Source organism: Gobio gobio (genome assembly GCF_949357685.1).
Source record: "Gobio gobio genome assembly, chromosome: 15".
NCBI lineage: Eukaryota > Metazoa > Chordata > Actinopteri > Cypriniformes > Gobionidae > Gobio > Gobio gobio.
Window position 1 is genome coordinate 40,615,109 of NC_137108.1, and position 13,825 is coordinate 40,628,933.

Here is a 13,825-nt window from a genome sequence, read left to right on the forward strand (position 1 = left end):
ATCATCTGAACCCATGACTGCATGATCTACCCAAGGTCTACTCTACCAAACCCCCCCAAACTATCACCCATATGTGACTTTTATGTAAGAAAATATGGTAGTTGCTTTTCAGGAAGCAGTGAGTTCGGCTCTCAAGCATCCTCCCCCCATTTTGACCTAATCTACCCTTGAACAAGCTGAATTTCACATCTCCTCATACTTATTTTCAGCTTAAACATAATCCTCATGATGACCTCTTTATAACTGCTACAGGCCCTGCATTTGCTTTCATGGTAAATGTTCTGTATTTGCAGTGATAGTGAAGTTATTGAACCCGCTGTTATTGACATTCTTCAAAATTGGACTTTGAATAATGTTTTCCTTGTAAAAGACAGGATTTTAGGCATAATAGAAGACACATGAAAACAAACACACTTGTGTGACTAGACTAGTGTGAATGTTTCATGTTTGATCACATGTTTTGGCAAAAACAGTTGTGCTCAAAATAATCTGGCAGCGAGAGGGAAGTTTCCTAATAAAGTTTCCTCATAAAGAATCTGGGAAAACATGTGGTACTTTCTGCTCTGCAGCACTCGGCCTGTCCTTGTGGAAGTCCTTAGTTCCCCTTGTGACCAGATGTGCCATGAGGAAAGGCCAATCTTCTTGAGAGGTTCCCTCCATTTCATTCCAATTTAGAACTAGGTTTTTCCAAAGAAAATACCAGTGGTGTTTGCTCATGCATAAACTAGGGAGTTGTGGAGGGTTGCCAGGGCATTTTTATGTGGTTGCTAACAGGGATGTGCAAATTCAGAATTCAGATTGACTCCCTTTCAATATATGATTATGAATTTGAATCGAAATTGCCATATCCCACAAGAAGTTGAATTGGAATGACAGGTAAAGGATCTGTCTGTCTATATCTGTATTGTTCTCTCCGAGGCCTCTAAACCTTTAAAGTTCAGGGTTTTCAACATTGTTTCTAAACAAAACTTAAAAAAAAGCTTTGTGTAGCCAATACTCAAATTTGGACAAACTTTGTTTAAAAAGCTACAGTTGAATTTCTTTCCAATTCTGTATCCCATTCATGTATTCCATTTAGACACCCTCAATTCAATTCTGAATGGCATGCAGCCATGTTGCTAAGGTGCTCTAAATGTTTGCTGGGTTTGTTAGGGTTTTTTGGATGATTGCTAAGTGAGCAAGAAAAGCCGAAATATAAAAGCCGACCCTCAAGTACTCTGGTCGCTAGATATGGATCGAGTCATGCCTTCAATGTAAGCCTATGGGATTTTGTCACCTGTTTTAACACCCACTAAGTGAAAATTACAAGTCTAATCACATAGTAAAGTAATAGAACCCCTGTCCTAAACAAACTAAATGTTAAGTATGAGCAAAATTAATTGTGATTCTTGCCTTAGTGAATAAACTGCTTCTTCAAAACGCTTACCTGCAGAGCATTTGAGCTCCTTCCAGGACGTAGCACTGGCCCCCGTTGAAGCAGTAGTTGGGCTGCAGATCACATGGGGACTTGCAGGTGCCATTGGTGCGGACAAGGCCCTGCCGACATTCTGAGCCATTAACTGTTTCGATCACACCAGGGGGAGCACGGGGGTCTTCGTTCACAGTGGCTCCTTTGGGAAGCGAGGAATCAGGGTTGGAGGGCAATCGGGGAGGGAAGTATTTGGAAGGAGGTGTAGGGGAGATGTCATCACCGTCAGACTCAGTAGTGCTGCTGTAGGGGTAATCGTCAGTAGTGGGAGACACGCTGTCGTCATAGGGCGTCATGTAGTCATAATTGTCGGGCATGGACAAGGAGGTGGGGTCACGGCCCTGAAGCTCGTGCGGTGACAGAGATGGTGGGTCTAGGTTCTTGCGGCGGGAGCCGGAGTCTAAGAAATCTACAATGATGTCAGATGGGGACGGTGGATGAGTTGGGGACGCAGTCGTAGGAGATTGCTCATGGTCAAGGTCAAGCACAGTGGTCTCCATGTCTTCTTTAGCATCCTGCCAGGGTGGTTGTGTAGCTATTTCCATTTCCTCTTCATGTTCCTCTTCAGGCTCATGGCTTGAAGGCTTCATGGTTTCAGGCTTAACAGGCCCATGGGGAAGCAAGTGTTCATCCTCAGCAGAGTCGGGGCTGATCTCTGGGCTTGCCAAAGTGGTTGAGGCACCCTCACTGGAAGTTGGAGTTTCTGGAGTTGGCGAGAAGACTTCTTCCTGCATGCCACTGCCTACTTCTTCCTCTCTGAGCTTTCGTCCAGTGCGAGTCAGGTCTGAGGGGCTGGACAAGGTGGAGAACTGTGACACATCCTGATCACCCTTGGTAGTCGAGGAGGTCACATTAACAGCACTATCAGCATCAGTTTCATTCCCCTCCACAGAGTTACCTGTTGAAAGAAGCAGATTACAGTTAGGAGGAATGAAAATCCTTAGGCCCTGTTTACACCTGGTATTAAGATGTGTTTTTGTCAATCGGATCACAAGTAGACGCCTCACACCCATTTGCACCTGGTGTTTTAATGTCTCTTTTTTCTTTGATCAACCATTTCTGTCCTGATTTCTTTGAGGAGAGGGACTATGGGCGGGTAAATGTAAGTGTATTTTCAGATCTTTCGATCTAATGGACAAAAAAAAAAACGCTTGCGCACTTTACATGTGAACGTGCATTGAGACAACAGAAAAGCATTTGAAGAACAGCAGCGTTAGTTTCTGCTCTGACAGCCGCAAGACCACGGCGAACACGGTGAGGGCATATTAGAAATCAGGAATGGTGAGAGAACATTGTGCTTGGTACGTTTTTCATCTACAAACCTAACTTGGGTCTTCACCTGACAAAGTTTAAATCCCGTTTGGGGTAATGTTTACTCATTAAGTCAGTAGGTGGAGAGAAGGTGGTTCGAAGACATTCAACCACACGAGCGTCTTCACTACGAAAGCAATCCGGTCGAATGCATTTTTGATTATCTCTGGAAGTGGTTGAAAGTGGACAAGCTCAAAACGTGTTTGACCCTGATTACACCTGTATTTAGCATCTTCCACTTGTGAACTGATCGACCAAAACACATCTTAATACCAGGTGCAAACAGGGCCTCACATTTATCCAAACAATAAAGCCACTTGTATTTAACTCTTTGCTTATTTCTTTCTCAGTGGTAGGTCTCCCAATATCTTTAAAAAGCTTCTTTAGCAAGCCTTGAGATTAGGTGCAATTATTTTACTAATGTACATGGTTCTCAAAGGCAGGATTAGGGATTAGGGGTCGAAACTTGAATCAATGATTAGCTAAAAAGACACACAACATCTTTGACCACGAGAAAAGAACATAAATTCTTTTGTCATCTTCTATCTTATCAGGTCTAATCCAACAACAACAAAAAATTACATCAGGTCTAATGTAATTTCGTCAAAGGCTTGGTGATAATGAAATAAAAGTTTTTTCATAAGTTTTTTCATCATGTGTGTATGTTATATATATATATATATAGTTACATACATCCATCCATACATACATACACATACATGAATATACATACATACATACATGTATGCACACGTCTATGTGTGTGTGTGTGTGTGTGTGTGTGTGTGTGTGTGTGTGTGTGTGTGTGTGTGTGTGTGTGTGTGTGTGTAACTTGCTTTGCTTTAAATATAAACAAGTGGAAAACAAATAGGCCTACTTGTATTCAAAAGTCAATTAAAACAAGTCTAAATACCTTTTACAGTGTTGCTTCTAAGTAAATGTATCTTAGTTTAAGGATTATTAGATATTTTTACTGGAAACAAGTCAGAAACACTTCACTAAAAACATGGTAAGAACACCATGAACAAATTAATCTTTTACAATATGCCCAGGAACAAAAAAGCATGGATTCACGCAATGATTGGTAAAACATTTCTATAGCAGTTGAAAACAAACAAAGATACTTGTGTATTGTAAGCTCAAAAATATGTTGCTGCCTCCACTACACAGAAAATTGTGTGTATTTTTGGAATGGCAATAGCAAATTTTGTGAACAAGTATATGGACTCAGTCAATCGTGTGCTTTAAAAGTGGATTTGTGATCCTGCTTTCCTGTCGCACAGAGCAAAAGTCCAAGCAAACTTACAGTACATGAACTTGACCGTTGTTTGAAGATTGTTTTGCATTGATTTTCCTGTGCCATTATCTGACTGCTCTATTGATGATGAGTTTATTTATTTCTGTATTGCCAGGACATTTTTGCTTCAAGAACATCTGTGTTTTTTCACTTAAAACCGGTGACTATTAAAGAAATAAACTGAGTATATTGTCGGAGACTTAACATATGACAGTGGAGACTAAGATCTTTGGCACAGAGATGCTCCCTCAGACAGAAATAGGTTCCCAAAAATGGCCAGATGTGCTCGGTCTGGATTTTATTGGAGTGCGAATCACTAATGTAGTATTTATGTGACAAATCTGACAGAGATGAATCTGATACAGCTCCTTTGTGGTAACATTAGACGTTAGCGAATCTAGAAATTAGCATTTAGATCTCTGCATTCGTGCAAGATTAACATGCCTTTCAAACACAGATGTCAAATCAGTCATTGGAGCATAAACACCACACACACACACACACACACACACACACACACACACACACACACACACACACACACACACACACACACACACACACACACACACACACACACACACACACACACACACACACACACACACACACACACACACACACACACACACACACACACACACACACACACACACACAACATAGAGGGTGAGGAGGTCATCAATTGCTGTTTTCAAGACATCAGCAATTTTGACACCAAACAACCAGCACAAACACTTTGAAACTTTTTCCATTTAGTTTTCTCTAGACTGAACAGAAAAGAAACAACAGATATTTAGACACCTCTTCACCAAGGCTGCATTTATTTGATTAAAAATACAGTAAAACTTAAAATAAAAAAAGTTTATTCAATTATGCTATTAGCGTATACTTCTTATAAAAATAACTTTAAGTCTTTAAGTCTACTTTTTATGTAATTCTCAGAAATATACCAGTACTTTAAAATTACACTTAAGTACTTGACTTACACGGACAGATAATTCAAGGTATATTTGGCCTATACTTGTACTCAATCTTTTGATCGAGATAAACTTAAAAATATAATTAAGTATTCTAAGTATACTTGAGCTTGCAGTTGTTTACTCTTTTGAGTAGCCTATTAAATACTTTTTTCACATAATTTTACATACTCTTATAAACTTACATAGTTTGAAAATATTTATTTACAAAGAAAACAGATAATAGGAAAATACTTAATGCAAAAATAATATATAGCTTAAATAGTAAACTATTGGACAGATTTACTAACTGCTTGCGCCATCACAAACCCTCTTTTGGCGTTAAAAAACAGGATTTACTAAAGATACGCAGTGAAAAATTAGCGATGAAAAGGCATGGACAGAGTAATGTTTTCGTCTGACCTTATTGCATACGCATTTTTAGGAGTTTTTCCTTTCCAGATGCACAATTTATGGGAGGAGAGTATTTGAATGAATCACGCAAGGTGATTTACTAAGGTTTGTGCTATAAATTGCTGGTATTTGTGCCATTATTTACCGCCCCCAAAAAAGCATGTCTTAAACCAGTCGCTAATTTGCGGTTCTCTTGTAGATTGCGTTGGTCATTATGGAAATTAACTGCTGCGTTTGTGTTCTTTAATCAGTCAGTAGATCACGGGCAGAACTTTCCACTCCCATCCGCAATTTTTTTTTAAATTGCGCATTCACACTTATTTGCAGTTTAGTTAATCTTGCCCCATAAGTACGATGTTAAGTTCACTTAAAGAAAACTTACACGTATACTTGCAGAATAAAACTACTAAACTAGTAGTTTACTGAGAGTACACTTCAAAGTGTACTTTCATAAACTAAAAATACATGCTACAAGTATTTGACTAGTAAACTATCAGTATGTCTATAAGTTCACTTGTAGTATAGTTGCAGTACAAACAAAAAACATAGTTGTAAACTAGTTGTGTACTCAAAGTTTACTTCTGTTACACTTAAAGTGTACTTTTATATACTAATTTAGCCAATTTAGTCCCAAAAATTATTGAAACAGTACACTTATAAGTAGAACATTGTAGTGCAAAATAGTGTACTGTCAGTCCTAAAAATCTGATTTGAAATTCATATCTGATTTGTGTGATGAAACTTAAGGTACAAAAAAATCAAAGCTCTCTGACAAATATCTTTAGCTTCTGATACAACTTAACAAAACATGCACAGAACAAAAAAAACGAGTCTGGTGTTTATTTTAATACAAAAGTATTTTTAAATAAGATGACTAATTCAGGAAGACATCATCAATCTGACTAGATAGAAACCAGATGTGTAGTTAAAACACATGATCTCTACATTTAAAGTGTTTTGCACCATTAACATGGCCAATGCTAAGTAATAAAGCTCTCATTTGAGTAGCATAATATTGCAGTTTAGTGTATCTGCTAAATTGTATAATGATGTTTTAGTGTGACTCATGTAGAGAGCAGCCAGTGATTAAACTAGAGATAGAAAACCAAACTCTGGTGTGGAAGGTCTGAATTTGATAAGTGCGAACAGTTAATGCTCGGCGTCCTTCAACCATTAGCAGACGTGTCATGGATACTTGCCGGTAATTTAATTAGGAGCAGGATTTTCACATTCGCCTTCATTTATCTCCTTTTCTTAGTAAAATACACCAAGTCGGTCAGTCAGTCAAGACTATTTGTTCAGTTTAAAAACATCTGACACCATAATTGGAACGCTGGATTTAGACTGTGTGGGTTAAATAGCCAGATTTGGGTCAGATCTTTACAGCCACAGCATTATCAAAGATCCCCTGCCATAATGCGTCTCTCAGACGGGACGCACTACAGAAGTGAGGAACCGGGGGCCCCTGGCAAAGCGGACACAAAAGGGTCCTTGTGTTTCCCCCTTTCTCTCAGATGGTCAAATCTTGTTACATAATACTCAGTTACCCCTTTTTCTCTCAGGCACCCCAATGCAGCCCAGTGGGGAGGAGGTAATTTGGGGTTTGGCCCTTTTATTTGGTGGCAAGGCTCAGAGGAATCGTGGCCACGGGTCTTGGTTGCATGACTTTGGGGAGACGCCAAGCTCTTTGTTTGTGCAGCACTGCAGACAGTGAAGGGAGGACAGCGAAAGCGCCCTGACAGCTCGTCTGTACCTCAGATGGTTGTCTGATGGCAGACTGCCTGAGCAAGAACTGTGGGAGGTACAACTCAGAAACCATGGACCCAACAGCTTCATTTAACGTTTTTTTCCCCCAGTCATCTATAGGTCTAGTAACATTGTGATTTCTATGAGGTCAGCAATCAAATATTCATCCATAAGGAATTGACTGGATCATGAAAAGTGGTGGTTGGAGGGAAGCGCATGAATATTAAAGTCACCTTGAAATCAAAATTGAAGATTTTTGGCTTTTAGTATGAATATGTTAGCATTACTGATTATCTATAAACTAGTATGCTCCAAAACGATGACAATTGACATTTAGAAGATATTTGCGTTCAAAACTCACAGGGCCCTATCAGGGCGCAATGCGATGGCAGGCTAGTGTTTTTTGCTAGATATCTTTTTCACGTCCAGCACTTCGTTTAAATAGCAAATGGACTCACGCACATCGACGAGATGGGCGTGCTGGAATGAAAACGAGGTGTGTTCAGGGCAGGCACATTTGTTGGCATGTTGCTATTTTGAGGCAACTGAAAACTAATATGCGCCTATAGGTGGGTGCACAACGCGTGTACACTCTGCTTATTACACACACAGGGATGCGCAGCAGCACACAAACATTTTTAAATATATATATTTTTTTAAAAGTTCAGTCTTTCCGCTTGCAAATTCCGCCATGTAAATAGCAAATCCACCATGGTGCAAGTGCAACTGGCTTTTAAAGGGAATGGGAGATGATACTCTGATTGGTTTATTGCACATTACGCCCAAAACACACCCAAAACACACCCATGACTCATTAAGAAAATAGGTAAAACGCTTTTGGACCATGCATTTTTCCATCGTTATACTAGCAAAAGTGGATTCAGACACGCCCCTAAATGCACCTGCGCCATGCGCTTCAGACTCTGCACTCAGACAACTAAAAATAGGACCCACAGTCTCTCACTTCTGCCAATATGGATAATTGATTTTGATGACATCACGATGCACTTCAGCTTCTTATCAGATTTTCTATCCAATCAAATCCTCTCTAGAATCTGAAGCATCCCGCCCCGTACACTCTAAATAGACACTGCGGCTAAAATCACTTGCTCACACGTTTACTATTTTCGACATTGTGAATGGCACATAGTGCAGGGGATAGGGAACGATTCAAACTGTGAAAATATGCTTTCCATTGTGCAAATGAAGTCTGGTTTCAAGTTAGTGACACGCAAATCACTGCAGTGGTCCAGAGACACAATAGCACAGAGCGGATCATATGCGCAAGTCGGCGAAGACCAGAAAACGTATTGGATCCATTTGAATACTACACAGAATGCTATATTTTAAAGGGATATGGAGGAGATTAGGAGGAGAAATGGTTAGAGATTAGGAGGAAACTGTGGCTTTACCAAGCTCAACGGCTCTGGCCGAGCTGTCTGTGATATAAACTAAATGCTATTGGCCATTTTAAAAATGGGGAGGAGCTGTTCGATATGTCTTGTCCTGTATTCCTGTTTCAGTGGAAATTATGTCAAAACATTGAATAATACTGCACGTTTCAAGGCACTTCAAAGGGCCTTTAAATATTAAAATCTAAAAGAAAAAAAAGTTTCTTTGGAATATCATGAAACGTTTACAATAAGATTGGGAATGTGTATTAAGGACATACGTTTTTTAAAGCTCACCAAGGCTACATGTATTTGATCAAATATGCAATCAAACAGTAATAGGCTACTGTGAAATATTATTACAAGTTAAAATAAATAACTGTTGTCTTTGCTAATATATTTAAAAATGTCATTTATTCCTGTGGTTTCAGCATCATTACTCCCGTAGAATGTTCAAAAGAGCAGCATTAATTTAAAAATCGAAAACTTTTGTAACATTATAAATGTTATTACTGTGATTTTTGATCAATTTCATGCACACTGCATCATCCTTTAATTGCTTCCTGAATAAAAGTATTAATTTCTTTAAAAAAAAACAAAAAACAGAATATATAGTATAAGAGTCAAGTTTGATTTCATGTCGATTTAGAAAATAAAATAGTACTGAAAACACAGATTACAAGATTATTTAAAGGATGACTAAAGAAAACATAATATTTAAGTATTCATGTAACACTTAGGGTATCGTTTACACGACAACAATGTATTAAAAAAAATTGTTTTCGCATACATATGACAACGCTGTCCAAATGATCCTTGTTCACACGAATCAGCGAAAACGATTAAAAACACTGTATTATTCATGCCAGGCCAGTAGTTGGCGATATCACTGTAAAGAAACACCACGCCCCTTTAGACTGAACATGTAATACACGTGCATGCCATCACCGTTTTCACAAATTCCCTTTTTTGTAGTTTTGCGGAGACGATAACGATATCGTTTTCAAAAACATGCACTTTTAAATCCGTTTAAGACCGTTTTTAAACACCTTTTCAGGCCCCCGAAATGCCGTTGTCATTTAAATTAACGGCCAAACGCATCAAATGATTTCCGTTTTCAGTTGAAAACGGTGTCGTGTAAACGGCCCCTAAAACAGCAGACCAAGCTAATGAATTTGTAACTAAAGACATCAGTGTCATTAGTCTGTAACTAGAGAGACATGTTAATCATGAACAGCAGTACGTCCAGGATCTGGTGCCAAAAATGTTTGATTATCTGATGATCAATCCCAGAATGAAGCACCTCAATCACTGTCTCCCTCCAGAACTTTGCAAAGACTAAAAAGAATTAAGTACATATCTAAAATATAAATAAAGGATGCAAGTTAGAGTGGAAAATGTAGAGGGAAAAATGTAACACTGCCTCCATTCAATAGGCTTTTGTGAAACGCCTTAGTTTCCTGTGCAAAAAAATAGGATTTTTTTTTTTATTCCATCCCTCCAATAGTTTACCTTAACTAATTATGCAGGTATTAACCGCCAGATCTTTTGACCTTGAAACATAGTCAGACAGCTGCCACTGGACATCTCGCCACCTCCCAATGCATAAATCTTTCCATTTCTGTACTCAACAGGTGGTTGGATGGAGGAGGGATGTGTTGCCATGGGAACCAGCTTGCCCTCACTGTGCAGAGCGAATGCAACGGCGGAGCTCGAATGCGCTGTGTGAAAAACCATCATCACAAATTCATACGTCCACATCAACACAATTTCAAGTTAAAAAAACACCTAGAAAAACAAATATGTGCTAAGTCTTTTAGACTACTCAATTTTCTAGCATCTGCACAACCGCTGATATATCTTCCCTGCCATTTGTCTGCTTTGATAAGCTAATTAAATAAGCTAATTATGTGTTGTCATTACATGTATGAATTCACATGGTAGATACATAAGGGTGGGGTAATCGGTTTCTGATGAAACACAAAATGGCAGCAGCCCACATTAACACAGCACATCTTTATAATCCACCACCCCCTTCTTTTGGTTGCTTTAAATTAACTAATTTAAAAAATTAAAAAATCAAGGCATTGAAGACCCAGTAAATGAATGCCTTCAAAAGATTCCAAGATCACCAATAATGTAATTTTTCCCTTCCTCTGAAAACAGACTGCACTGACTTTGTTTGGCAGCAAACGATTATGAATGAATGCAAATCTGATTAACCTCACCTAAAACCATCTAAAACGTGTGAGCTGTTGTTTTCGGGAACATTGCAACAGATCCAGCAGAAAAGACACAGCCCTTTTGCCTACAAATCCGTATGCACAAATGTATCCACACAACAATCATAAATTAAGGACAAAAATGCCCTATTTATGTCACGACGAGACTTAATACACTCTAATACACTAAAATAAAGGTTCCAAAAGGTTTTTTTGTTTTGTTTCATAGTGCCATAGAAGAACCATTTTCAACCTTTCAGTGAACCGTTCTCAAAAGGAAAATTTTTCTTAGTGTGAAGATCATTTTAATTATAAAGAACCTTGAAAGGTTCCACGGATGTTAAAAGTTCCTTATGGAACCATCAATGCCAATAAAGAACCTTCATTTTTATCAGGTAGCTGTGCACATGACATCATATCCCTGGAACAAAGAACTGCAATCCTTGAAATACTCAGGATTGGACATGTTGCATTGAAAATGACTAAAACTACATGCCTCGGCTCATTTGGGAATATAGTAGCCTACATTCAGTAGTGGATTCCATTTGTAGGGATTGATGAATATGATGCATACAGCATTACCTCAATTTGAGCAAGGGCTAGTGTCCGAGGATATCAGAGTATCTCCATATCCTCCTCAATTAAGGGAATTGAGATCAGAATCCTGCTTTAAGCGTTCATGGCTTTGGACTGATGCACAGTAACAGGTGGCACACGTACATATAGATAAAACTGCTATTAATCATGCACGTGTCAATGTATGAAAAAATCTTATTAGAATCGTGTTAAAATCAAGACAAGATGAGGCGGGCAACACCTTTTTTTCCCTAGCAGCAGCTGAATCTCTCAGCACAAGCGAGTGTGTCCATTGGGCTCTTGTGACAATAAAAAGGCGATTCAGCAAATACTGAAAGTGAATATATTTTTAAATCAGTTAGTGGCACAAATAAAATTTGCCTGAAAGGTTTCACCGCACCAATAAGGACCTAATGGATTGGAAAAGGCTGTCTATGATGGCCAATGGCACTCCTCTTCTACTCAAATGCTTTTTTTTTTAATCTCAAACAATTCCTTGTTCAAATGAAGAGATGAAGTGAATGAACTAAAAATCAAAAGCCGGTACATGCATGAAGCTAACAAAGGGCATGGCCGCCGGTGACATCATTTTTACCTGACCACACTAACCGCCATCACACAGCTTTAACAAAGGTGTTCTGCTGATCAAGTGCAGTTTGGGGAATCATCAAGTAAAATTTGATATAAAAAAAGAACACATAGCTACTATAGATACAGCTCATCAATATTCATATGTCTATTAGCAGATTCAAGAACATCAGATTTTCCCTGTCCTGTTGCTGGGTGACAAAATGCAGAAACTGAGCATCTGACTAGATGGACAATGGACCTTCTAGCCACCATTGCAGAATTATACAATAGACTTTATAATATTTCATAAAAAGACCGGCTTTTTTTTTACAAACACAGAGCGCGTCAATGAGATCATGCCTAATGCTCTGGGATCTATCGGAATTTGAAACACACCACTGGTCGAACATGCTCCCATTGGGCTGGTCCTCCATCCTTCCCTGGCTGAACGACACATCTCTTAAATAACCCAAGTGACTGACCATTACAACTACAAAGACATTCTTGTTCTGTGCGTAAAATCAAACTACACGGATAAATAGTGTGATTTGCTGCGCGCGAATGTCCGAGCATAAATTATTTGGTGCTCTAATCCTGCCTTTGTGCGCCTCCATCATTGCCATAGTGACAACAGCTGCTCTGTGGAGTAATCACAGCTCTACACTACTACTACTACAACGAATACTACTGCATAAAATGGCCAGGAGGAAAAAGACATTTGCGCATAATGAGCAAATATTTAAGATAAAAAATGGGTTGCAAATTGCTCGCAGATGTTTTCTGTGGTTTAATGTGGGTTAATTAATGATGTGCACTTTGGACGAATCCCCAAATATCCCAGTTCGACATTTAACCTACATTTCCACGGCGCTGGTCCAGGCACATCAGCAGCAGCCGGCGCGCAGTCATGATTTACGCGCTGCAAAACCCAGCAGCGGCTGCACTACTGACCGACATTCTCATTTTGTGATGTTCTGTCATGCCACCTCGTGTTTGAAGGCTACTGAGTTTTAACTATCAGCTGATTTAATGTGCATGTGAAAAAATCTTACCATGTGCAAACAGCGGTGTCAAGAAGACAACCAGGAGGACAGAGAGCATCGGCACGCTCCAGCATCTCGGACACAGCCTCATCTCTTTTCGGTTCATGCTTGCGTGTAACTAAGATATCTAGCGGAATAAAAATTCTATAGTCTCCTGGAAACCAAAAATGTTCAATTCGAGAAGTAAATCCTAGATGTGTTTTGTCCGATCTGTTATATCGTATCTCCTCTGCGCTTCTCCATGTCCACTTCTTTTGTGAGGTGTCTTCTCTGGTCGTATTTGTTTACTTCTATTTTTTCTCAATGCGATGGAATTTGTTCCTTTATGGTCCCATTGCCACAGAGCAAATGCAAGTCGGTGATCTTGCTGAGAACCGGACGGACGGACGAACGGACGCTGACCGAATCAATCGGTTCCGGAAACCAAACCGACGCGCGTCCACTTGGAGAGATGCGATTCTACGCGTTCTCACAGTATGAGAGGGAAAATGATTTCGGCTCCCACTGTCTCCCCACCCCCTCTTCTCCCCAACCCCTCCCCAAGTTCTTACTCCTTTCAATAATGTTCAACTACTGACAGACACAAAAACAGCCCTCCATTGTACAAGCTCGGATTTTTCCTTTGCTCATCCAATGGGCTTTTATCTTGGATAGTTGGAACCGCTGATGGTTATAGAGCAGTGGCTGGAACTGATTTTGCTGCTTGTGTCTTTCATTTTCAAATATTCGCACATATGTTGAATATGTATATATAATAGTTTATTTTGTATACTTTTGTAAATTACATATAACAATCATATATTAATTATTATTTTATTATTATTATTAA

At 39.2% G+C, this 13,825-nt stretch overlaps 1 protein-coding gene across 5 annotated transcripts in view; it reads right to left on the bottom strand.

Moving 5' to 3' along the window:
* cspg5a (chondroitin sulfate proteoglycan 5a) overlaps positions 1–13,512 on the bottom strand; it is a gene marked incomplete at its 3' end in the record, with an annotated part of 40,764 nt that extends 27,252 nt beyond the window's left edge. For all 5 annotated transcript variants that reach the window (XM_079836132.1, XM_079836133.1, XM_079836134.1 and 2 more), the window contains exons 1-2: positions 13,006–13,512; positions 1,427–2,366 (exon numbers count right to left, since the gene is read on the bottom strand). In XM_079836132.1, coding sequence (XP_079692258.1) covers positions 1,427–2,366; positions 13,006–13,102 — 1,037 coding nt within the window. In that variant the 5' untranslated portion in view covers positions 13,103–13,512. The remainder of the gene's footprint in view (positions 1–1,426; positions 2,367–13,005) is intronic.
* Positions 13,513–13,825: the final 313 nt, after the last annotated feature.